At 36.9% G+C, this 27,963-nt stretch overlaps 1 protein-coding gene across 18 annotated transcripts in view; it reads right to left on the minus strand.

Annotated features, from left to right (window-relative positions):
- Positions 1-27,963, minus strand: part of LOC105473644 (leucine rich repeat containing 9) — a 171,071-nt gene that overhangs the window by 24,463 nt on the left and 118,645 nt on the right. For 8 of the 18 annotated variants that reach the window (XM_071100074.1, XM_071100076.1, XM_071100073.1 and 5 more), the window contains 4 exons: positions 15,234-15,374; positions 10,471-10,615; positions 5,970-6,138; positions 4,895-5,236 (listed from right to left, as the gene is read on the minus strand). In XM_071100074.1, coding sequence (XP_070956175.1) covers positions 5,155-5,236; positions 5,970-6,138; positions 10,471-10,615; positions 15,234-15,374 — 537 coding nt within the window. In that variant the 3' untranslated portion in view covers positions 4,895-5,154. Of the gene's footprint in view, positions 1-1,357; positions 4,862-4,893; positions 5,237-5,969; positions 6,139-10,470; positions 10,616-14,202; positions 14,861-15,233; positions 15,375-27,963 lie in introns of those variants that run through there. The other 10 variants (XM_011727530.3, XM_011727527.3, XM_071100079.1 and 7 more) reach the window with 10 other exon arrangements.

Here is a 27,963-nt window from a genome sequence, read left to right on the forward strand (position 1 = left end):
ATCTTTTAACAGTTTAACATAGATGGCTGGATCAAGTCCATTGTTCCAATTGTATGAACCTTAAAAAGCTCTGCAGTATTTTACTCTTTCCATTGTATCTGGCTTCCCTGAGTGCTCTGCTCACTGCATTTTACTTGTACTCTGATTTCTAAACCCATTTATGCCTGAGTCTTTCTGAAGACATTTGTTTGTCTGGGAGCTCAAATTGACTTATCCCCATTCTATTTCCTTAACTAAAAATGCACCATTAAGGTTGATTGAACTCTTTTAAAGCACTTCATATAAAATCAAAGGCCATAGGAAAGTAGGCTACCAGTATTTGTAAATACCTGTTTTAAACCAAATTGATAGGGGAATAAGAAATAATTAGAAACTTTAAAATGTTTTTTATATATATATATATATATATATATACACACATTTTTTTTTTTTTTTTTTTTGCTGATTAGTCTTTTTTGGTTGTTCTTTGAGAGACACACTTGTAAAACATTCTGAGAGGGAAGGGAGAGGAAGAGCTATGCTATAATTAAAGATGGAAGAAATAGTAGAGCCAAACCACGAAAATTACTGAAAACATTTTCTAGAAAAAATAATGTTCTACAATAAGCAAGAAGAAAAACGTGCAGCTCTTGATTAAAATCTACAGCTTTTAAATCACTCCAACCCCACTGGAAACAGACAAACGAAAATCATATCACCATATCTTTTTTCTATTTAAACTATAGTCATTGTTATTTTTGTGGTTTACAACAATAGTAAGATTATCACTAATTCTTTTCCTATTTATAATGTTTAAAATTAACTGCTGGTATAAAATATTTTTAAACATTTAGAAGTCAATTACAATTATAAAATTAAAAACCAAATGAAAATATAGAATGCTATTTGTTAAAAATTCTTCTCATCCATTTCTATTTTAATGTTTGATCAAAATGTAACTATTTTGAAAAGACAGACTATGTTATCTCAATGGATTTTTATTCAGAGCATGTAGAAATACTGTTATTTTAAATATTAGAAAAAATCTGTTCTAGTTTAAAATTTAGCATTTCAGAATCTATGGAATCTTATATGGAAAATGACAGTGTTGATAAACTCGCTTTTTGATTTACCTAAAAGAGCATATAGTTGAGGTAGTGCTTAATAAAATATAAAAGATAAATAATTTGACTTCAGCTAACTAATACCTTCAAAGCTACTTCTAAGTTCCTTTGAATACGCTATTCTATTTTTATATTACATTGTATGTCTTTGCTATTAAATCATTCATTTTATCTTAATTTTTAGGAAAAATCATTACCAAAACAAAAATCTTAAGATAAAAGTGCATAAATTAAGTCTGGGAAATATCTTTTGAGTAGTTTACAAAACAATTTTATTCACAATGGAAAGAAAAACAGTAATAGTAGAATGGTATAATTTATATATTTGTAATATAAAAACTTGTAGAAATAATATTACTAATAAAATAGCTGTGGTATTTCTTACTGACCTAGTAGTTCTAAAAGGCAACTGACAATTTAAATCACAATTCAGCACAGGTTTTTCTTCAAAACTACTTCAATAATGGAGAAGGGAGAAAAATGTAGAAAAATGAACAAGTAGTTAGCACTTGCAGGTGGTCTAGAAGCTCTAAGTTTTATAACAAGGCATCAGAAAAACCAGCCAGTTTCTAGCCTGTAACCAAAATGATTTGGTTAGCTTCACTGAATAACCAAAGGAATTTGGCCATAAGTGCTTGCTTCTACTAATATAATATTATAATAATCTTACCTCCCTTTATGTAAGTAATATTTAATTGAAGCCAAGAGCCTAGAGCATGACTAAGAGTGAGACGTAATGTTTTAAAACATTAAACACTTTTCATAATGTACGATAGCTTATAAAGAGTGAAATGGCATGTTACTTAAATATAAGGGTTATTTGTAAACTAGTCAGGAGTGCCTGCAAACACACGTACATAATGCACACTGGATATTCTAGGCAAAAATATATTTACAATCAGTTAATTTTGTGTCAATAGTCAGAAAAATCTAAGACTAGAAAAATTAGAAGTAAATGGCCGGGCATGGTGGCTCATGCCTATAATCCCAGCGCTTTGCGGGAGCCGAGGTAGGAGGATTGCATGAAGCCAGGAGTTTGAGACCAGCCTGGGCAACATAGTGAGACCCCATCTGTATAAAACATTTTTTAAAAAGAGAAGTAAATAATAAAGTTCATATTGGACAATTAATTGTGGTTAATTTTATGTATAGAAATCAGACTAATTTGACACTGTCTATATTCAGTTCAGCTTTGGAGGCTTCTAATCTATAAAGTGCCTTAATTTCTAGATTACCAGGTTGTTTGTGGAATTGTCTTTAATGAAAACAAGTTATATAATCATACATTTGACTACTTGCAAAATAAAGACATTTGCTGGGAGCAAAGACATAATAACTTTACTAGATAAATTATACATTTTATCTAAGTGAAATACCTTGATGAATAGTTTACAGTCTTTTACAGTTTCTTTTTCTTTTTTTTTTTTTTTTGAAATGGAGTCTCGCTCTGTCACCCAGGCTGGAGTGCAGTGGTGCCATCTCAGCTCACTGCAATCTGTGCCTCCCTGGTTCAAGCAATTCTCCTGCCTTAGCCTCCTGAGTAGCTGGGATTACAGGTGTGTGCCACCATTCCAAGTTAATTTTTGTATTTTTCGTAGAGATGGGACTTTGCCTTGTTGGCCAGGCTGGTCTTGAACTCCTGACCTCAGGTGATCCGCCCGCCTTGGCCTCCCAAAGTGCTGGGATTACAGGCGTGAGCCACTGCATCTGACATGGTGGTATAATCCCAGCTACTCAGAAATTTAGATGAATTTTCTTTTTTTTTTGAGATGGAGTCTCGCTCAATTCGTCTGCCTCAGCCTCCCTAGTAGCTGGGACTACAGGCGCGCACCACCATGCCTGGCTAATTTTTGTATTTTTAGTAGAGATGGGGTTTCACCATATTGGCCAGGCTGATCTTGAACTTCTGACTTTGTGATCTGCCTGCCTGCCTCGGCCTCCCAAAGTGTAGGATTACAGGTGTGAGCCACCACACCCCGCTCAGATGAAATTTAATTAACAATTTATAAGAATTATAAATAGCTCAAAATTTAACAATATGTACATAAAAATCACATGAAGATCTCAAATATATTAAAAGTCCATAGGAAATATGGCTAAGAGAAAATATGCCAAAATGGTAAGTGAATACAGTGTAAGTTATGTTTTTTCTGCTTTATGTATTTCTATTCTGAACATTTTTCTGCAGTGAAACCTATTACATTTATTTTCCCACTTAGTTATTTTAAGACACTTTCCATTATAAAAGTAACATATTTTCAGCATTTAATGTATATGTGATCATAAAAGAAAAAAACAGATGTGCCAATTTAGTAATAAATAGTGAAGAGTAGACTGTCACAACACTGTAATGAAAGCAGTTGTCAAAACTAAAGGGCAACAAAGACATCTTCTGGACATCTTAAGAACTGCACAGTTGTTTTTAAACAAAAGATCCTATTTCCATCTAAGTGTAATAGTTGTTTAAAAACCACACATTACGAAGAGCAAAATCAATCTGTAATTAGGTTTGAAATTTTAAATATTACATGATTAAATTATAGACATACATTTAAAAAATAAAAATACAAAATTGTTGCATAGACATTGGAATTATATCATCTCCAAAATACCTTTAAAACTATTTCCAGACAGATTATAAAGTCTACATATTTTAGTTAAAGTAATTTATTTTCGTGTAAGAAAAGTATAAAATATTATGAAACTACATGTACTGTTGAACCAATAACTTTAACATTTTAAATAGAATACTTCATGAATCATGGAGCTCATTTACATCAAAATATGACTGGCAATTTGGTTATCAATTTAAATAACTGTAACGAACAAATTCATAACCACATTTGATTAATTTGTGATATGTCCTAGTACTATGCAATGTAATAGTTTAGAAAAGTTCTTTTTGGTGAAATATAATTATCGAAGGTCATATTTTTAAATGTGTCCACTCAGTTTGGATACGTGTTCTCTTCAACCTGAAACTACTTGTAAAATTATATCACTGTACGTGTAATTAGTGATTTGTATATGAAATCGGGCTCTTTTTTTATTCTTAGAGCATGAAGGACTGGTTGCACCCATAGTTAGCCACATTTAGAAACTACTATTGATGCCCACAATTTGCATCTCTAAACAGTTTTGAGGGCAGATCTGGTTTGAGGGTATTTTAAAAAAAAATACAGTCCTAAAAACCAATCTGTAGTTCAACTAGCAAAACTCATCTTGCTTTATTAATAGTTGTGTTTGGTAAGAAATGTGCTTTAGTTTTATGTAATCGCAAATGAATAGATACTCTACAAATGAAAGTATGCCTATTTCCTAAAGTTATCTTTTCTTAGTATCTTCCTATGACATGCCATAATGACGTTTCATGACTAAATGTTTCTAATACCAGAACTAAGCATTCAGTTCTCTGGACTTTGTTTCATGTCACTTTTATCTTTTCAGATTGTTGTCTGATGTAGTAGTTCATGATTTTTATGATATAGAAATTTAAACAAATAACTGAAGATAACCATAAAGAAAGCTTAAGAGAGGTGATATTAAATCAAGTTCATGAAGGGTAATAGATTATCTTCATATGGAACTGAAGTGCTTCAGTAACTTAAGTAACATGATTATCTTTTTTTTCTTTTTTTAACTGACCACTGTCAGCTAGTTTTTGTACAACTACTAAACAGTTAAGTTTCTTGGTGTATGCTCATTTCTCTTTAGGCAGTTACATTCGATTTGATCTTGGAAAGTTGCTCCCAGAAATTCTGCAAGAAGTAAGATTTAATTAGTCGAATAGTGGTGACTTAATTTTGTAATGGATCAGCTAACTTAAGGTAATTCTGCAATAAATAATTTCTGTATTTTAGATGTGTGCAATTTCAAAAAGATAAAATGATCCCAGTGGTGGCTGATGCCTGTAATCCCAGCACTTTGGGAGACTGAGGCAGGTGGATCACCTGAGGTCAGGAGTTCAAGACCAGCCTGGCCAACATGGTGAAACCCTGTCTCTACTAAAAATTGGCCGGGCATGGCGGCACATGCCTGTAATCCCGGCTACTCAGGAGGCTGAGGCAGGAGAATTGCTTGAACCCAAGAGGTGGAGGTTGCAGTGAGCCAAGATTGTGCCATTGTACTCCAGCCTGGAAAACAAGAGTGAAACTCTGTCTCAAAACAAACAAACAAACAAAAACTGTGGACTCAGTGGGACATGGCTGATTACATCAGGAAGAGTCAGTGCAGCAAGAGCTAGATCTGCTGCTGGAGTAGGTCATTTTAACAGATGAGCAGGAGCATGGATGCCAGGAAAATGGGGGACAGGTGGACTCTAAGAAGTCAAGTGTTGAGCAGAAGAGTGTATTCTTAATGAGAACTAGCAAGGTTCTTAGGCTTTGAGCTGGGCTCTAAGGCTAGATTCAGACTGGAGAAGGAGGCAAGTAGGAATTTTAAAGAAAAATTGGAAGAATTTACAAAATTCTTAGCCTTCACGATTTCAGAGAGTTGAATTTATCTGCTGTTTAAAGCGAACTGCTTTGCAAATTCAGTGAGCAGAGTTGGTAGAGGATACAATTAAAGTAGTTCCCATGTAGCTATTTCATTGTTCCCTCACTAGTGAGCACTAGTACTCTGAATTATTTGACCTTCATAGCCATTTCTCAGCCTTTTTCAATTATTATGTAAATACACCGGACTTTGGGAAAGGTTTGGTGAATGTGGTAATTAAGAAGCCTTATGCTATCTGACAGTTTTTTTCTAGTTCCCAGAGTAAATATATGAGTACATAACAATATTTCTTGTTTTTATACATGACTAGCAAATATGGAGAGTACTTTTTTAATGATGAGAAATATTAAGACACAGAGAAAATAGCTTTACCTTCTCTCATCTTGGTTGCTCTGGTATATTTGTGCAGTCGGAGATGCAATATTCTGATGTGATAAAACAGATGGAGAGATACCTATCCCTCTGAGTTGCTGGAAAGCTATTTCTGCATGGATGCTCCGAGGATTATTTGTCAGAATCCCAGCATTCTTGTTTTTTTTGTCTGAAATTAGAAATTAGAAATTTGAAAAATTAAAATTATGAAACAGTGGGAAACATTAACATAAGCATTAAGCAATATAGTTTGGTTGTCCTTCAGCTGAATATATGCTATACATGTTTCATAAAGTGAGTTTAAAATTTCAAATAAAAATATAGAATTAGGATGTATTTTTAGCACTTGATGTGGCTTAAATTTCTGTGAGGTAGTGAATCAGTTTGATTTTTCCTAGATAATATTTTAAACATATAATTATCCAAACCTGCATGCTATAATAAATGTGCAGATAAAGTGATTATACTTTTAAAAATTGGGGCAGCACAGTCAGAAAATAGGAAAGAGATTGCAGGACTTTTTCAGCACATAACAAATCTTGAAGAAAGTAGCAGGCATACCTCGAAAATACTGTGGGTGTGGTTCCAGACCATTGCGATAAAGTGAGTCACATACATTTTTTTGGTTTCCCAGGACATACAAAAGTTATGTTTACAACTATAGTGTAGTCTATTAAGTGTGCAGAAGCATTATGTTTTAAAAAAACACTGTACATACCTTAATTTAAAAATACTTTATTGCGGCCGGGTGCGGTGGCTCAAGCCTGTAATCCCAGCACTTTGGGAGGCCAAGGCGGGCGGATCACGAGGTCAGGAGATCGAGACCATCCTGGCTGACACGGTGAAACCCCGTCTCTACTAAAAAAATACAAAAAAAAAAAACTAGCCGGGCGAGGTGGCGGGCGCCTGTAGTCCCAGCTACTGGGGAGGCTGAGGCAGGAGAATTGCGTGAACCCGGGAGGCGGAGCCTGCAGTGAGCTGAGATCCGGCCACTGCACTCCAGCCTGGGCGGCAGAGCGAGACTCCGTCTCAAAAAAAAAAAAAAAAAAAAAAACTTTATTGCTAAAAAATGCTAATGAACATGTGAACCTTCAGCGAGTTGTAATCTTTTTGCTGTTGGAGGGTCTTGTCTCAGTGTTGTTGGCTGCTGACCAATCAGGGTGGTGGCTGCTGAAGGCTGGGATGACTGTGGCAATTTCTTAACATAATACAACAATGGAGTTTGCTGCATAGATCAAGTCTTCCCTTCATGAAAGATTTCTGTGTACAACGTGATGTTTGATAGCACTTTCCCCACAGTAGTTCTTTCAAAATTGGAGTCAGTTCTCTCAAACTCTGCCACTGCTCCATCAACTAAGTTTGTAATATTCTAAATCCTTTGTTGTCATTTCTACAGTGTTCACAGCATTTCACCAGGAGTAAATTCCATCTCAAGAAACCACTTTCTTTGCTCATCCATAAGAAGCAACTCCTCATCCATTCAAGTTTGATCATGAGATTGCAGCAATTCAGTCACATCTTCAGGCTCCACTTCTAGTTCTCTTGCTGTTTCCACACATCTGCAGTTACTTCCTTCACTGAAGTCCTGAACCCCTCAAAGTCATCCAAACTCCCATTAGGGTTGCTATTTTGACCTCCTCTCATGAATTAAGAATGTTTTTAATGGCGTCTAAAATGGTGAATCCTTTCCAGAAGGTCTTCAATTTACTTTGCCCATATCCATCAGAGGAATCACTATTTTATTTTGTTTTATTTTATTTTATTTTATTTTTTGAGACAGAGTCTTGCTCTGTCGCCCAGGCTGGAGTGCAGTGGCGCGATCTCGGCTCACTGCAAGCTCTGCCTTCTGGGTTCACGCCATTCTTCTGCCTCAGCCTCCCGAGTAGCTGGGACTACAGGCGCCCACCACCTCGCCTGGCTAATTTTTTTGTATTTTTAGTAGAGATGGGGTTTCACCGTGTTAGCCAGGATAGTCTCGATCTCCTGACCTTGTGATCTGCCTCGGTCTCCCAAAGTGCTGGGATTGCAAGCGTGAGCCACCACTCCCGGCCAGGAATCACTATCTATGGTAGTTAGAACAGCCTTACAAAATATATTTCTTAAATCATAATACTTGAAATTACTCCTTGATCCATTGGCTGCAGCATGGATGTTGTGTTAGCAGGCATGAAAACAACATTCATCTCTTTGTACTTCTCCATCAGAGTTAGTAGGTGACTAGGTGCATTGTCAGTGAGCAGTAGTCTTCGGAAAGCAATCTTTTTCTCAGCACTAGGTCTCCATAGTCAGCTAAAATACTTAGTAAACCATGCTGTAAACAGATGTGCTGTTATTCAAGCTTTGTACATTGATAGAGCATAGATTGATAGAGCATAGACACAGTAGATTTAACATAATTCTTAAGAGCCCTAGGAGTTTTACAATGGTTGAGCAATGGTTTATTTAAGTTGAGCAATGTATTCAACTTAAAGTCACCAGCTGCACTAGCCCCTAACAAGACAGTCAGACTGTCCTTTGAAGCTTTGAAGCCAGACATTGACTTCTCCTTTCTAGCTATGAAGGTCCTAGATGGCATCTTCTTCTGTAAAGCTGTTTCATTTACATTGAAAATCTCTTTTTTAGTGTAGCCACTTTCATCAATGATCCTTGCTAGATCTTCTGGATAACTTGCAGCCGCTTCTATATCAGCACTTGCTGCTTCACCTTACACTTTTATGTTGTCTGATACAATAGTTCATGATTCTTTCCTTAAACCTCATGAAGCAGCCTTTGCTAGCTTCAAACGTCTCTTCTGCAGCTTTCTCACCACTTTCAGCCTTCATAGACTTGAAGAGATTTAGGGTCTCTGGATTAGGCTTTGGCTTAAGGGAATGTTGTGGCTGGTTGATATCTTATCCAGACCACTTTATCCATATAAGCAATAAGATTGTTTCAATCTCTTATCATCCATGTGTTCCTTGGAGTCGCATTTTTAATTTCCTTCAAGAATTTTTCCTTTGCATTCACAGCTTGGCTATCTATTTGATACAAAAGGCCTAACTTTCAACCTGTCTTGGCTTTCAACATGGCTTCCTCACTAAGCTTAATCATTTCTAGCTTTTGATTTAAAGTGAGAGATGTGAGATTCTTCCTTCCTTAGAGGTCATTATAGGGTTATTAATTGACTTAAAAAGATTACTGATCACAGATCACCATAACAAATATAATAATAATGAAAAAGTTTGAAATAGTAAGAGAATTACCAAAATGTGATAAAGACACAAAGTGAGCACATGTTGTTGGAAACATGGCATCAATAGACTTGCTTGATGCAGGGTTGTCACAAACCTACAATTTGTAAAAAACTCAGTATCTGTGAAATGCAGTAAGACAAAGTATGCTTTTACCTGAGAAGTAAGTTAGTATCTGAGAAGTAAGTTATGAAGATGAATTCAGGGTTAAACTATTAAAAAATATAAAAAGATAATGACATTCCTGAAGATGACTTTGTTCTGTTAACGAGGTAATAACAATTTGGTATGCCCAATTTTACTGTAGACAAAAGCATAACAATCTTTGTTGTAGACAAAAGCATAACAATCTTCATTGTTATTAAAACCTGGAAGTCATAATGACATATAAGTATGAAAAATGAGACAAAATATAACATCTTAATGGAGTAAATTATGCTGGTTTGTTTTTCACTGGGTTTCTTTAAAAAACTTTAAACACATGGAACAATCTGCTATTTTTTATAGTAGGCTCTTAGATCATTTTATAATTATTGTGATGTTCAGTTTTATTGTCTAAGAGTGGTCTGAGGTCAAATGAGAAGTCAGAAGGAATGGAAGAGGTAAGTCCTCAGAGAAGGAGTAGTTACCCCCAATTTTGCCAAAATGATAACCAGAAAAGATGTGGAATTAGGGAACAGGCTTATTCTAAACTTGAACTAAAACTTATACAGGAGAATAAACCGCTTCCATGCTTGTTCTTTTAATATACTCCCTGTTTTAAAACTCCACCTCTTGAAGCTCTTCTCTAGTATTTGCTTAATGAATATTTTCTTATGATTTCAAGAGGAAAGTGAGATCTCTCTGCAAAATATCCTTTGTACCCCAGGATTCTGTTATGCTTTTACACCTCTGATTTCCACTTTTAGCAGGATGCACTAATGAACTGCTTTTAGTAGTTGTTTGCTTTGACATCCATGAAATGAAATAAAAGCTTTGGAAAGATATGTCAGGAAATAACTGTTCAAGTATCACAAAGTTCACATTGCAAGTAAGCAAATGTTTAGTCACAACATACTAGTAGCTGAGTACAAAAAAAGCTATAATAAAACTAAAAATAATAAAACTATAATCTCTGAAATCAAAATGGCCACAGGAAACTTGAACAAACATGCAATTTTAGGAAATGTAAGTGAAAAGGAATTTTAAGTAATATTAGAAATTAAAGTGATATTTTTATTTCAAATGAAGTGATTCTTTTACATTCTATCTGAAATTCTTTGTCAAAATACCTTCAACTTCAGGAGTTAAAGTGACGTCAGATCCCAAGCAATGGCTGAATCCACTAGGCAGAATTACATTTGTTACCTTTATGGGAGGAGTTTTCACTTGGCCAAATGATCTGCCATCCATAGGACAGTGGGTAACAGGAATAAGCTACATAATAAAATAAAAGTTAATAACATCTCATCTCCAAAACTCAGATCAATAGGCTTAATCCTTATAATAAGTCCGAGTTGACAATCAACGTTTTTTTTTTAGTCAGGAGCTACCTGCTTGCCTAAACTCAGAATTGGTACTAGGTAAAACCTGTAAAATCAGCAGAGCTTTTTGGGGAGTAAACCTTCCTCAGAACCTTGTGTTCTTTTTTTTTTTTTCCAGACTGCATTGTACCATCATTAGAATCTAGTGCTTAACAGCAACTCACCCTTTCCAAAGAGTCTTAACAAGGTAAGTATGGAACTAAGAACATAAGAATTAAAACTTCCCCATTGTAATACTTTTTCTTTTTTTGTGTGAATAGAATTTCTGGAAGGTAAAAGTTGTTTTTCGAAATCTTTATATTTTTCACATTACCTAATCAGATGACTTGCAGTTAATTAGTTTTCAGAACAAACAGTAAATATAATGGGAGTTAAGAAAAGCATCTTATGATAATCAATTTTAGTGAATGTAGTAAAACTCTCTAAATAGTATTTACATTTCACACCTGCTGAGGAATAAGGGACTTTTGTAAGAATTTCAGGAATCAGCAAATAGAGGAGAAAAATATTTTAGGCAGGAGACTCTTGCTTCCCCTAGAAATGTATGCCTTCTCTGCTTTCATTAAGACTGACCTTGTTTATACGTGTGAATTCTGAACGTACGATTCAGCTTATTTAGAGATGGAGGCCTTTTCTGTTTGTGTAAAATTACCTATTTAATCTCATACTTCAGTAAGTGTTACCAAGAATGCTGCTTTATAATGAATGCTAAGGTATTAGTCCTTTTACTAAAGCTGGTCAGTCCTAAATTCCCTAATGAATTCCTTTCTGGGAGTTTCTTCCCATCACTAATCTAGAATGCTGTCAAATTTTCTTCTGAAACTAAACCCCCAAAATATTTTGGTTTAAAAGAACTTTAGATTTCATTTATTTCCTCCATATTTGCTGTTAAAAAGAAAGGCCAGTAGCAACTAAGACAAAGACAAACACATTTGACTGATAAACTTCAGAAGTTTTCTGGACTTGAGTCTCCTGAACAGCTAGTTAAAAGAAATAATGGCTTGATTTTGTTCTAGTCCTGAAAATAATTAGTGTTGAATCTAAAAAAAATTCTCTAAAATAAAGATTTCAAATACCCCCTTTATTTTACTAACTATATATAGACAAATAAAAAATAATTTTAATGAAGTATTTACATACAGAATAACTAAGTGGAAAGATGGTTAAATTCCTATGTATAGCACTGATTTAAATAGCAAGAATATGTATCTAGAATAACTGAAGATGACATCATAGTACTGTAAGGGGAATATTTGAGTTCACTATATGATAAATAGAAAAGAACAGCCAACAAACAAACCCCTTAGTAAAGTATTAATTATTGGTTGAATTTTGAGTTATGCCAAATTAAATGCTAAATTAAACCAACGTTTAAAGAATTTTATATGAAAACTGCGATCGTCAAAGTTCTAAGTGGTTATTTTATGTCTTTTCAATTTAGCCTGCATTACCTTAAAACAGAATTTATGAATTTTTATATGGTAATTTCGTAGGTCTTTCACTGGAGCCCTCACATAAGTGGTATGGCAGGAAGAATATTGCCCCTCCCCCAAACATATCTACATCCTAATTCCCAAAACCTGTGAACCTTGCCTTACATGGCAAAGTACTTTGCAGGTGTGATTAAGGGTTTTGAGATGGGGAAATTATCCTGAATTATCGAGGTAGAAGGAGGCAGAAGGTCAGAGAGAAGGGGAAGTGATCATGGAAGCAGAGGTCTAAGTGATGGCATTGCTGGATGACAGCCAAAAGACAAAGAATGCGGATGGCCTCTAGATGCTGGTAATGGCAAAGAGTAAATTCTCTCCTAGAGCTTCCAGAAAAAATGCAGCCCTGCCAATCTTTTTTTTTTTTTTCCCCAAGACAGGGTCTTGCTTTTTTACCCAGGCTGGAGTGCATTGGCACGATCTTGGCTCACTGCAACCATCACCTCCCAGGCTCAAGAAATCCTCCCACCTTAGCCTCCTGAGTAGCTGGTACTACAGACATGTGCCATCATGCCTGGCTAATTCTTTTTTTTTTTGTAGAGACAGGGTTTTGCCATGTTGCCCAGGCTGCACTCGAACTCATGGGCTCAAGTGATCCACCTGCCTCAGCTTCCTAGAGTGGTGGAATTATAGGCATGAGCCGCCAAGCCTGGCCCCTGCAAGTATTTTTAATTTTAGTCCTTTAATACCGGTTTTCAGACTCCTGACCTTCAAAACTGTAAGACAGTATGTTATTTTAAGCCACTAAATTTGTGGTAATTTGTTGTAGCAGCAATATGAAACTAATACAGGTGGCATACATTTTTCAAGAAGTGACGTGCTTCAGGAATATAAAAAAGGGAAAAGGAAAGAAATCATCTTAAATCACTGAACTAAATTTTATTTGACCATTTGCTCTCTTTTGAAAGACTGGGGCCTGTGACAAGGATTTGAGTAGATGGCATTAAATGATGCACTTTTTTTGTTACATCATATAGATCAATGGCTAAATTTCTTTTTGGAAACCATAGTTTTTAGAAAAAAATTTGTAGATATAGTCCATAAATGAATCAATTTCCTTTGCCTAAACTAAATAATCTTTTTAAAACATTGTATAACTTTTTAAGTCACACAAGTCTCTGTAGCCACTCTGACCTATAATAGAAGCCCTTTGGTTAATCAAAAAATGTCAAGATTAATTTTAAAAGAGTTAATAAAAAAGTAAGGGGGCTGGGTGTAGTGGCTCAAGCCTGTAATCCCAGCACTTTGGGAGGTCAAGGTGGGTGGACTGCCCAAGGTCGGGAGTTTGCCACTAGCCTGGCCAGCATGGTGAAATCTCATCTCTACTAAAAATACAAAAATTAGCCTGGTATGGTGGCACATGCCTGTAGTCCCAGCTACTCGGGAGGCTGAGGCAGGAGAATTAATTGAACTCGGGAGGCAGAGGTTATAGTGAGCCAAGATCATGCCACTGCACTTCAGCCTGGGCAACAGCGCGAGATTTCGTCTAAAAAAAAAAAAAAAAAAGTAGGGGAATCATTGTCTAATTGATATTCATCTTAAAAATATATGTAAAAGTACATGCATTCATCAATCTTTTGATGAAGGACCAAGGCTTTTTCTGTAGGCAAGGGTCCCTTGATTGGTATTTTTTATGTGATTGTTTTTGGAAACATCATAATCTTATTTTGTCTACAATTTCCAGTTTTGGTTTCTTTAAAGTAGTGAGAATTTAAAGACATGTGGAAAAGATCCGAACTTTGAATTTGTCTAGCTTTTAAAAATAATTTCCTTACATGTTTTCTCTGCATCTTTATCATTTTCTTCATATTTTGTTTTTTTCTCCCACATCTAATTTGATCCTATGGGGGAGGGTGTTGGAAGGGGTGAGGAGACAGAGAGTGCTCTTTATCCAGACTTTCCAAAGTATTCCATTTGGTTTTCATAGACAAATAGAAATAATAATTTAAAATTTGCACTTAGAGTTCCTGTGTTTGTTTAAAATAATAAGAACTGACATACAGTTAGCTCTTGATAAGTATATGAATGTACTGCTGAAGGCAGAAGTGGACTAGAGAGGAGCCTCAAGTATCAAAAGTTGAGTGTGTTCTAGAATTGGGAGTGTCACTGGAATTAATCTGGTGAGTTCAGTGAAAGTCCGTTAGAGCATGTATGGTAGTCCTAGCTCTTTCCTATTCAGTATAATGTTTTTAAAGTCACCTCTGTTCATGGACTCTAATGTCCTTGGTTTCTGGTTTTCACTTACATCAGAGATTCATTTATATTCTCTACTGTGGTCCAGGTCTTCATAACATCTCTCTTGGCTGGTTTCCCTTCCCCTTCCAGCCTCTTTTTTTTTCAAACCACAGCATTCTAACAATGTGACCTCTCTGTTCAAAAACCATAGATTTTCTGTGTTAAATTTAGTTTTTAGAAGATGGTCATGAAGAAACTAGGTGGTCAAAGACGGAATTTTCAAATGACATGCTTTTATTATTTCTTCTCTCTTTTAATCTCTTTCCTACCATGATCAGATACATTTTAGGGCTCCTGAGTAAAAAGCCCAATTATCCTGACAAAACACACAGATAGAGGGACACATCTCCTTTCTTAGATAAACTACACAATCCAGAGAGTTGAGTTCAGAATTCCTTCCTTCCCTTTCTGTGTGCCTAAATGGAAATAGTTTTATTGTTAGTTTCTATTTATGAAAGTGATATGTTATAGTTTCCTATGTTCTAGCCTCATCTGACATATTGAGCATACAAATATTAAATAACTTCCCTTATGTCAGAGTATGAAGTATGCTATTAAGAAAAGGATGTTCCCTGACTTATATATGTATGTGTGTGTATGTGTGTGTGCACGCATGCTCTATTCACCAAATCAAGCTGCCTTTGATAGTAATCACTAAATAGATACTAAGATCATCCTCATCAAAAACACCATAGGTTTAAACATTTGAATCAAAAGATATAATAAAATGTTCATTTACTAATAATTAATGTGCTTCAGAAGGAAAATTGTAAATAATATAATTATTACCGAATTTTTCTTTGCTTGTAGTTCAGCGAGGTGAAATTCAGCTTTTGCCCTATCATCTGAATTCACAGGACTTCCATCTAACATCTGTAAGTTAGGCAGTCGAAATATGAGCATGTGGCGATGTAGCATTTTTCTACAAATCTGAATAAAGTTAAACATAACAATTTATTCCCACAAAACTTTTATTTCAAAGATTAACCTGTATAGAGAAGGAAATTTAACATAGGCAACAAAGAGGACAAATAATAGCTAACTTATAGTAATAGATACTACAGATAATGAGCTACCTTTTTGAAAAATTACTCAATTTCCTATTATGTCAAATAAATAATTCTTTTTTAAATTATGACTACCATTTAGAGGTTCAGCCTCCTTTTAAAGTAACAGTATTGTTCACTAACTACAGGCAATCCAAACTCATGAATAGGATTACATTAGGGAAGTTCACTTAAAAGTAACTATTTTGAAACTTATATTTTCCCACGGGTGCTATCTAATTAATTCAACACACACCTACTGAACTATATGATCCATCTCTTCATAGTATCAACCTACTCTAAAAATTTGAGAGGGATATAACAAAGTTGGCTTGAGGTTGCTAACTTCAGAAGGGTCTGCTTGCAAGGATAGCTGTTGCTGGTGTTAGGTATTTGGTGTTTTGTGAGTGTTCCCACCATTCCTTAATTGATAAGGGGAGTTTACTGTGCCTGGACTATTAATACGAACAATATGATTTATGCTCTACCTCATTTCTTTCTGGGGTCTGGAATTTTGGTACATGATAGGAAAAGGGTGCCTGTGTAACCATCCCCCAACAAAATCATTGAATGCTGAGTCTCTAATGGACTACCTTGGGCAAAAACATAACATACAAGTTGCAGCATTTTTCTCACTGTGTGAAGAGTATGCTCTGTGTGACTCCTTGTGGAAGAGAAGGAGCATAAGAAAGCCTGTCCATGGATTCCTCCAGAATCTCCCTGTGTCTCCTTCCCTTATCATCTGGCTGTGTATCCTTATTATGTCACTGTAATAAGTCTTAGCCATGAGTACAATTATATGTTGAGTCCCATGAGTCCCCCTAGCAAATCTGTGATCATGAGAGTGATCTTCGGGATTGCTGACACAGATAGTATGCAGCAAACAAAAAGAAACAGAATAAGAAAGAAACTATCCAGAAAGTATGAATAAACTATCTTAAAAAAATATATAGTAGATTATATATATAGTAATGGAGAAAGATCGCTAATACATAAAATCGAGTAAAAAAAAAAAAAAAAAACTTGATTGGATTCTAGACCACAAAGCAGAATTCATAAATACCAAGAAATTTATGTTTTCCTTTGATTGTTTTCTCTGACTAAATTATGATAACATTAGAAATAAACGACAATGATAACTAGAAATTCTCTATAGATTTGAAATTAATATAGACACTCACGTCTCCCTCAGTAACTCATGAGTTAAAGAAGAAATGCTTTGGGAAGTAGATTTTAAGAAATAAGAAGCAGTAAAATATTACATATCAAAACTTTTAGGATGTTGCTAAAGCAGCAGTTTATAACCTAAAATGTATTGACTGATTCTGAAAAGAAACTGAAAATTAATGAGCTAGGTATCCTACTTAAGACTGACTTCCTTCCTTCCTTCCTTCCTTCCTTCCTTCCTTCCTTCCATCCTTCCTTCCTTCCTTCCTTCCTTCCTTCCTTCCTTCCTTCCTTCCTTCCTTCCTTCCGTCCCTCCCTCCCTCCCTCCCTTTCATTTTCTTTCTTTCTTTCTTTTAAAGAGATAGGGTCTTACCCTGTTGCCTAGGCTGAAGTGCAGTGATACAGTCACAGTTCACTGTAACCTCGAATTTCTGGACTCCAGTGATTCTCCCACCTCAACCTCCCAAGTAGCTAGATCTACAGCTGCACACCACCGCACCTGGCTAATTTTGAAATTTTTTGTGGAGACAAATCTCGCTATGTTGTCTAGGCTGGTCTCAAACTCCTGCCCTCAAGAGATCCTCCTGTCTCACCATCCCCCCAAAAATAATTTTTTTGAAAAGCAAACTCAAAGTAAAAGAAGGTAATAATAAAGAGTGGAAATTAATGAAATAGAAAACAAAATAATAACACACTTGATGAAGCCAAAATATGGCTCTTTAAATAAACTATTACAATAGACAAGCCTGTAGCAGGATTCATCAACAATAAAAAAGAGAAAGAAAAACGGACAATTTTAGGTATTAAAAAGGTGACAAAAACATGAATATGATGAACATTTCAAAAATTCACAAGAGGATTTTGGTTCCAAAATGGTAGCAAAGAGGCAAGCTGGCTTCTCACCCCCAATAAAAAACAGAAAACAAATATACAGTGCTGAGATCTTCACCAGCAACAACCCAGAGCTCAAGAATGAGGATAAGACAGTTCCCGGGGCCACAGAGAAGTGGAAAAACTCTTAGTAGATGGCAGGAGAACCAGCCTTCCACATACATGATGCCTCCTGCCCCGCTACCCCTCCACGGAATCCTGCCAGACACCAACTACGTAGAAAATCTGCCCTTAACTCATGGTTTATACCCTGGAAAAAGTAAAATGGAGGTGATCAGTCATCTTCTCCATCTTCTCGGGCTCCCTAGCAGGAGACCTGTCATTGTGTTAACCTGTGGGTAGCATCATGACTGCCTGAAGGGAGAAATACCTCTGAGAATAGGCAGAGACAAACAGGGGAGGCAAGACTACCATCCCCAGCCCAGAAACTCTGCTCTGTAACTTGGCCAAAGTAGATGCCAAATAAAAGTGGCTGCAGGAGGTACATTCCCTTGGTCCCCTGTCACAAGCTCCTAAAAAGCCTTCCCACACTGTCAGGATAATCCCTTTGGGATGCCCCTCATTTGAGATAGGCAGTGCTCTGACCAGTTACTAGAGCTGAGGTGAACTTGGCCTTAAAGTGCCACCCCACCCAGAACCAAAAGGCAGGCAGCAACCTAACAGTGAAGATTTGCTAAACAAATATATTTAATAAAAAGCAAAACAAGCTGGACAGAGAAAACTGGAATAGATAACTAATATTTCAATGCAAAGACATAGATGTATACTCACAAGAAACAATAGTAGACAGGGACCCATGACCTCCCCAAAAGGCTAAAGCAAAAATCCAGTGACTGACCCTAAAGAGATGGTGATTTGCAAGCTTCTGACCAATAATTCAAAATAGTAATTTTAAGAAAATTCAGTAGTCTCCAAGATAACTCAGAAAAGCAATTTAGAAATTTATCAGAAAAATTTAACAAAGGAATTGAAATAATTAAAAAATATCAAATAGAAATCTTAGAACTAAGAAATAAATTTGCTGAACTGAAAACCTCTTTAGAGGCTCTCAACATCAGAATAACCAAGCAGAGGAAAGAATCAATGAGTTCAAAGACTTGCTATTTGAAAATTTACAGGGGTGGGGCAGGGCAGGGGAAGGAATGAAAAGGAATGAAGACCATGTACGAGATATAGAATATTGCCTCAAAAGACCAAATCTAGATACTCAGGAGGCTGAAGCAGGAGAATTATTTGAACCTGGGAGGTAGAAGTTGCAGTAAGCCAAGATCGCACCACTGCACTCCAGCCTGGGTGACAGAGCAAGACTCCATCTCAAAAAAAAAAAAAAACAAAAAAAACCAAAAAACAAAAATCCCAAAATGAAAACATGTAAATTGAAAGAAAGTTAAAATTTAGGGGGCCAGAGAATAGAGTTGTGTAGAATTTTTGTGTGTTTTTTTCCTTTGTTTCTGTTTTTTTTTTCTAGGTTTTTTGTTGTTTGTTTTGTTTTTGTTTTTGTTTTTTGAGACAGTTTTGCCTTTGTTGCCCAGGCTGGAGTGCAATGGCATGATCTCAGCTCACTGCAACCTCTGCCTCCAGGGTTCAAGTGATTCTTCTGCCTTAGCCTCCCAAGTAGCTGGGATTACAGGCATGTGCCACTATGCCTGGCTAATTTTGTATTTTTAGTAGAGACAGGGTTTCTTCATGTTGGGTCAGGGTGGTCTTGAACTCCTGATGTCAGGAGATCCACTTGCCTCATCGTCCCAAAGTTCTGGGATTACAGGTGTGAGCCGCCACACCCGGTCATTCCTATTATTTATCTTCTCAGATAAGTTGTCATCTGTTTAAAATAACTTGTTATATGTATAATTTTTTTAAGCTCATGGTAACCACAATGCAAAAACCTATAGCAGATTCATTAAAAATAAAAGCAACAAATTAAAACACTTAACTAAAAAAGAAGAAAATCACTTATCCACAAAGGAAGACAGTAAAAAAGGAAGGAGTTACAAAACAACGAAAGCAAGCAACAAAATGGCAGTAGTAAGTTCTTAATATGAATAATAACACTGACTGTAAATGATCTCAGTGTTCCAATTAAAAGGCATACAATGGTGGAAAGGATATAGAAAAAAGACCTGAATGTGGGCCAAGATGGCTGATAAGAAGCAGCTGCGGTCTGCAGCACTCACAGAGAAGAGTGAAAGCAGTGAGTGAACTCAGCACCTTCAACTGAAATATCCAGGTTCTCACACTGGGGCTGACTAGGCAATCAACTGAATCCATGGAGAACAAAGAAAAGCAGGGTGGGGTGACAGCCTACATGGGAGTGGCACAGAGCCAAATGAACCCCCATCCCCAGCCAAGGGAAGCGGTGAGTGTGCCATCATGCCCAGGAAACCATGCTTCTCCCATGGATCTTTGCAACCCACAGATGGGGAGATCCCTTGTGAGCTCATGTCTCCAGGGCTTTGGGTCTGATACACAGAGCAGTGTGGAGTCTTGCCAGAGTAGCTACTTAGGCACAGAGACCCAGGAGTTTTATATACTCCAGAGTTGGGATTCTGGCAAGGCAGCAGATCTGTCTGTACATTCCCCTAGGAAGGGGGCTGAATCCAGGGAGCCAAGCAGTGTCAGTCTGCAGGCCTCAGTTTCATGGCACCTCGTAAGTTAAGACCCACTGGCTTAGAATTCCAGCCAGCCAAGGGCAATAGGCTGAGTCTGCCTGAAACCAGAGGCAGTTCCTGGGTGAAGGGTGAGTCTGCCTGAAACCAGAGGCAGCTTGGGAAGGGGTGGCGGCCATTTTTGTGGTTTGGTCAACTCAGTGTTCCAGCCCGCCATCTCTGGAGAGTCCAGGTGGTCTGGACGAGGAGGGTTCCCCCCAACTGCAACACACCTGCTTTGCAAGATGATGCTCAGACTGCTTCTTTAAGGGGCACCCTGATCCATTCTTCCTGACTGGGTGGGACCCCCTTGTGGGGGGCCTTGAGTTACTCCAGCCAGGCTTACATATAAGCACTGAACCCTGATCTCTCCTTGGGATGGAGCTCCTGTGGAGAGAGGCAGCCAGTGTCTCTGTTGTTTGGTTGACTCAGCTTTTCCAGCCTGCTGGCTCTGGAGAGTCCAGGAGGTCCAGACAAGGAAGAGTCTCTCACCAATGCAGCACACTGGCTGTACCAAAAGCAGCCAGACTATTCCTGTAAGTGTGTCCCTGATCCTGTTCCTCCTGACTGGGTGAGACGTCCCAACAGGGTTCTCCAGACACCTCCTACAGGTGTGTTTGGGCCAGCAACAGGTCAGTACCACCCTGGGATGGAGCTTACAGAGGAAGGAGCAGGTTGCCATCTTTGCTGTTTTGCAGCCTTCACTGGATATACCTCCAGGCATGGGAAAAATGGAGGCAATTAGGGTCTGGAGTGCACCCCCAACAAACTGCAGCAGCCCTATGGTTCCTAATAATTAGTGGCCTGATTGTTAAGAACAAACAGACAACAACATCAACAAAAATGACCCCACAAAAGCCCCACTCAAAGGTCAGCAGTCTTAAAGATCAAAGTAGATAAGCCCCTAGAAAAGAGAAAAAACTCAACGCAAAAACATTGAAAACACAAAAAGCCAAAGTGCCTCTTCTCCTACAAATGATCACAACACTAAATAACCAGCAAGGGCACAGAACTGGGCAGAGGCTGAGATGGCTGAATTGATAGAAGTATGCTTCAGAAGGTAATAACGAACTTCGCTGAGCTAAAGGAGCATGTTGTAACCCAATGCAAAGAAGCTAAGAAACATAATAAAACAATACAGGAGCTGATAATCAGAATAGTCAGTTTAGAGAGAAACGTAACTGACCTGATAGAGCTGAAAAACACAACATGACAACTTTACAATGCAATCACAAGTATCAATAGCAGAATAGACCAGGCAGTGAAAGGATCTCAGAGCTTGAGAACTATCTTTCTGAAATAAGACAGGGCCAGGCATGGTGGCTCATGCCTGTAATCTCAGCACTTTGGGAGGCCAAGGAGGGTGGATCACCTGAGGTCAGGAGTTCGAGACCAGCCTGGCCAACATGGTGAAACCTGTCTCTACTAAAAATACAAAAATTAGCTGGGTATGGTGGTTTTGCCTGTAATCCCAGCTACTCAGGAGGCTGAGGCAGGAGAATCACTTGAACCCAGGAGGTGGAGGTTGCAGTGAGCCAAGATTGTGCCACTGCACTCCAGCCTAGGTGACAGAGTGAGACTCTGTCTCGAATAAAATAAAATAAAATGACAGAAAAGATTAGAGAGAAAAGAATAAAAAGGCATGAACAAAACCTCCCAGAAATATGGGATTATATAAAAAGATTGAACCTATGACTGACTGGGGTATCTGAAGGAGATAGGGAGACTGGAACCAAGTTAGAAAATATACTTCAGGATATTATGTAGGAGAACTTCCCCAACCTAGCAAGACAGGCTAACATTCAAATTTAGGAAATTCAGAGAACCCCAGTAAGATACTCCATGAAAAGATTAACCCCAAGACACATAATCATCAGATTCTCCAAGGTCAAAATGAAAGAAAAAATGTTAAGAGCAGCCAGAGAGAAAGACAAGGTCACCTACAAAGGGAAGCCCATCAGACTAACAGCATACCTTTCAACAGAAATCCTACAGACCAGAAGAGATTGGGGGCCAATCTTCAACATTCTTAAATAAAAGAATTTCCAACCTAGAATTTCATATCTGGCCAAACTAAGTTTCATAAGCAAAGGAGAAATGAGATCCTTTGCAGACAAGCAAATGCAGAGGGAACTGTCACCACCAGGCCTGCCTTGCAAGAGCTCCTGAAGAAAGCACTAAATATGGAAAGGAAAAACCATTATCAGCTACTCCAAAAACACACTGAAGTACACAGACCAGTGGCACTATGAAGTAACCACATAAACAAGTCTGCAAAATAACCAGCCAGCATCATGATGATAGAATCAAATTCACACATAACAATACTAACCTTAGACATAAATGGTCTAGATGTCCCAATTAAAAGACACAGAATGGCAAGCTGGATAAAGAACCAAGACCCATTGGTATGCTGTCTTTAAGAGATCCATCTCACATGCAAATACACACATAGGCTCAAAACAAAGGAATTAAGGATAATTTACCAAGCATATGGAAAACAGAAAAAAGCAGGTGTCACAATCCTAGCTTCTGACAAAACAGACTTTAAAAGAACAAAGATAAAAAAACGACAAAGAAAAGCATTACATAATGGTAAAGGGTTCAATTCAACAAGAAGAGCTAACTATCCTAAATATATAGTCATACAATACAGGAGCACCCAGATTCATAGCAGTTCTTAGAGACCTATAAAGAGACTTAGACTCCCACACAATAATAGTGGGAGATTTTAACACTCCACTGACAGTTTTAGACTGATCACTGAGACAGAAAATTAAAAAAGATATTCAGGACCTGAACTCAGCTCTGAATTAAGTGGATCTGATAGATACCTACAGAACTCTTCAGCCCCCAACAACAAAATATACATTCTCATTGCCTCATGGCACTTACTCAAAAATTAATCACATAATTGGAAGTCAAACACTACTCAGCAAATGCAAAAGGACTGAAATAATAACAGTCTCTCAAATCACAATACAATCAAATTAGAATTTAAGATTAAGAAATTCACTCAAAACCACACAACTACATGGAAATTGAGCAACTTGCTCCTGAATGACTGCTGGGTAAATAATAAAATTAAGGCAGAAATCAAGAAGTTATTTGAAATGTATCAGAATCCCTGGGGGCAGATAAAGCAGTGTTAAGAGGGGAATTTATAGCACTAAATGCCCACATCGAAAAGTTAGAAAGATCTCAAGTTAACAACCCAACGTCACAACCAAAAGAACTAGAAACCAAGAGCAAACAGACCCCAAAGCTAGCAGAAGACAATAAATAACTGAGATCAGAGCAGAACTGAAGGAGGAAAGAGACATGAAAATCCCTTAAAAAAATCAAGAAATCCAGGTGGTGTTTTTTTGAAAAAATTAATAAAATAGACTGCTAACTAGACTAGTAAAGAAGAAAAGACAGAAGAATCAAATAAACACAATCTGAAATTATAAGGGGAATATCACCACTGACCCCACAACCATCAGAGAATACTATAAACACCTCTGTGCACACGAACTAGAAAATCTAGAAGAAATGGATAAATTCCCGGATATGTACACCCTCCCAAGACTGAACCAGGAAGAAATTGAATCCCTGAATAGGCCAATAGTGAGTCCTGAAATTGAGACAGTAATTGATAGCCTAACAACCAAAAAAAGTCCAGGAGCAGACAACTTTACAGCTTAATTCCAGAGGTACAAAGAACAACTGGTACCATTTCTACTGAAATTATTCCAAAAAAATAGAAAAGGAGGGTCTCCTCCCTAACTCGTTTTATGAGGCCAGCATCATCCTGATACCAAAATCTGGCAGAGATACAACAACAACAAAAAAACTTCAGGCCAGTATCTCTGATGATTGTTGATGCAAAAATCCTCAATAAAATGCTGGCAAACCAAATCCAGCAGCACATCAAAAGGCTTATCCATCATGATCAAGTTGGCTTCATCCCTGTGATTCAAGGTTGGTTCAACACATGCAAATCAATAAATGTGGCTGATCACATGCAAATAACTAAAGACAAAAATCACATAATTATTTCAATAGATGTAGGACAGGCCTTTGATAAAATTCAGCATCCCTTCATGTTAAAAATTCTCAATAAACTAGTTATTGAAGGAATATACCTCAAAATAATAAGAGTCATCTATTATAATCTCCCAACCAATATCATACTGAATGGGTAAAAGCTGGAAGCATTTCCCTTGAAAACTGACACAAGACAAGTTATCATGTCTCTATCCTCCTTCAGTCTCTCACCACACCTATTCAACATAGTATTGGAAGTTCTGGCCAGGGCAATCAGGCAAAAGAAAGAAATAAATGGTATCCAAATAGGAAGAGAGGAATTTCAACTATCTTTGTTAGCAGATGACATGATCCTGTATCTAGAAAAACCTGATAATCTCAGCCCGAAACCTTCTTAAGTTGATAAGCAACTTCAGCAAAGTCTTGGGATACAAAATCAATGTGCAAAAAAGCTAGCATTCTTATACACCAACAGCAGGCAAGCAGAGAGCCAAATCATGAATAGAACTCCCAATCACAATTGTTTCAAAAAGAATAAAGTACCTAGAAATACAGCTAACAAGGAATATGAAGGACCTCTTCAAGGAGAGCTACAAACCACTGCTCGGGGAAATCAGAGAGGACACAAACAAATGGAAAAACATTGCATGCTCATGGATAGGAAGAATCAATATCATGAAAATGGCCATATCACCAAAAGTAATTTATAGATTCAGTGTTCTTCCTGTTAAACTGCCATTGACATTCTTCACAGAATTAGAGGAAACTATTTTTTTAAAAAAGCCCAAATAATTAAGACAATCCTAAGGAAAAAGAACAAAGCTGGAGGCATCATGCTACTTGACTTCAAACTATACCACAAGGCTACACTAACCTAAACAGCATGGTATGGTACAAAACAGGCACACAGACCAATGGAACAGAATAGAGAACTCAGAAATAAGACTGCACACCTACAACCATCTGATCTTTGACAAACCCAACGAAAGCAAGCAATGGGGAAAGGATTCCCTATTTAATAAATGGTGCTTGGAGAACTGGCTATCTCATATGCAGAAAATGGACACTGGATGCCTTCCTTACACCTTATACAAAAGTTAAGACAAGATGGATTAAAAACTTCAATATAAAATCCAAAACTATAAAAACCCTGGAAGATAATCTAGGCCATAACATTCAGGACATAGGCACAGGCAATGGTTTTGTGACAAATATGCCAAAAGCAATTGCAACAAAAGCAAAAATTGGCAAATGGGGTCTAATTAAACTAAGGAGCTTCTGCATGGCAAAAGAAACTATCACCAGAGTGCACAGACAACCTACAGAATGGGAGAAAATTTCTGCAATCTATCCATCTGACCAAGGTCTGATATCCAGAGTCTACAAGGAACTTAAACAAATTTACAAGAAAAAAGCAAACAACTTTATTAAAAAGTGGGCAAAGGACTGGGCTTTTCTTTTATGGGAGACTATTTCACAGCCTCTATTTCATTACTTGTTATTGGGTTTGTTGAGGTTCTCTATTTCTTCGTGATTCGATCTTTGTAGGTTGTATGCATTCAAGAAGACATTATCCATGTCTTCTAGGTTTTCCAATTTATTAGAGTATAGTTCATAATACTCTCAATAATTCTTTGTATTTGAGGTCTCAGTTATTACATCTTCTTTTTCATTTTTGATTTTATTTGTTTAGGTCTTCTCTTTTTCTTAGTCTAGCTAAAGGTTTGTCAATTTTGTTTATATTTTGAAAAAACAACTTTTTGTTTTGTTGATCTTCTGTTTTTTAGCTTGAATTTCATTTATTTCTGCTCTGATATTTATTATTTCTTTCCTTCTACTAATTTAGGGCTTGGCTTGTTCTCGCATTTCTTGTTGTGTAAGGCACACCATTAGGGTGTTTATTTTTGAAGCCTTTCAACTTTTTTGATATAGGCATTTATTGCAATAAACTTTCCTGTTGGTACTGCTTTTGCCATAATCCCATATATTTTGGTATGTTTTATTTCCATTTTCATTTGTTTCAATAAAATTTTTAATTCTCTTCTTCATTGACCCACTGGTCCTTCAGGATCATATTGTTTAATTTCCATATGTTTGTGTATTTTCCAAGGTTCCTCTTGTTATTGATTTCTAGTTTTATTCCATTGTGATCCAAGAAGATACTTGATATTATTTGCTTTTCAGAATTTCTACAAACATGTTTTGTAGCCTCAGATATGGTCTATTATGGAAAATGTTCCATGTGCTGTTGAAAAGAATGTGTATTCTGAAGCAGTTGGGTGAAATGTTTATAAATGTCAGGCCTGTTAGATCTAGTGTATAGTTTAACTTTACTGTTTCTTTATTGACGTTCTGTCTGGATGATCTGTCTGGATGATGAATTCACTGATGAATTCTACCAAACATTAAGAAAGAACTAATACCAACTACTTAAACCCTTTTAAAAAATTGAAGAGGAAGGAATACTTCCAAACTCATTCTACAAGGCCAGCATTATTACCCTGATACCAAAACAAGTCAAGGTGGAAAAAAAAAAAGAAAAGAAAACTACAGGCTAATATAATTGATGAACAGAAATGCAAAAATCTTCAACAAAATACTAACAAACTAAATGTAACAACACATTAAAAAGATCATTCACCATTATCAAGTGGGATTCAATTCAGGGATGCAAGGATGGCTCAACATATGCAGATCAATAAACATGTTATACCATATTAACAGAATCAAGAACAAAAGCCATATGATTATTTCAATAGATGCCGAAAAGGTATTTGATAAAATTCAATATCCATAATGAAAACTCATCAAAATGGGTATAGAAGGAACATATCTCAAGATAATAAAGGCCATCTATGAAAAACCCATGACTAGCAGCATAATGAATGGGGAAAAATCGAAAGCCTTTGCTCTAAAGACTGGAACAAGACAAGAATGCCCACTTTTACTGCTTTTTTTCAATATAATACTGGAAGTACTGTCCGGAGCAATTAGACAAGAGAAAGAAATAAAGGGCATCCAAACTGAAAAAGTAAAATAAGCCTTGTTTGCAGACAGTGTGATCCTATACTTAGAAAAGCCCAAAGGTTCCCCAAAAAACTGTTAAGAGCTAATAAATGAATTCAGTTAAGTTGCAGAATACAAAGCCAACATGCAAAAATCAAAAGGATTTATATATGTCAACAGCAAACAATCTGAAAATGAAATCAAGAAAGCAATCCTGTTACAATAGCTACGAAAAGTATAAAATACCTAGGAATCAGTCTAACCAAAGAAGTGAAAGATCTATGCAAGGAAAACTGTAAACCTCTGATGAAAGAAATAGAAGCGGACACACAGAAAAAAGGAAATATATTCTATGCTCATGGATTGGCATAAATAATATTGTTAAAATGACAATATGTGGGAGGTTCCAAGATGGCTGAATAGAAACAGCTATAGTCTACAGCTCCCAGTGTGAGCAACACAGAAGAAGATGGGTGATTTCTGCATTTCCAGCTGAGGTACTGGGTTAATCTCACTGGGGCTTGTCAGACAAAGGGTGCAGCCCACGGAGTGTGAGCCAAAGCAGGGTGGGACATCGCCTCACCTGGGAAGTGCAAGGGGTTGGGGAATTCACTTTCCTAGCCAAGGGAAGCCATGACAGGTGGTACCTGGAAAATTGGGACACTCCCAGCCTAATACTGTGCTTTTCCAATGGTATTAGCAAACGGCACACCAGGAGATTATATCCCATACCTG

Source organism: Macaca nemestrina, chromosome 7, assembly GCF_043159975.1.
Source record: "Macaca nemestrina isolate mMacNem1 chromosome 7, mMacNem.hap1, whole genome shotgun sequence".
Lineage (NCBI taxonomy): Eukaryota > Metazoa > Chordata > Mammalia > Primates > Cercopithecidae > Macaca > Macaca nemestrina.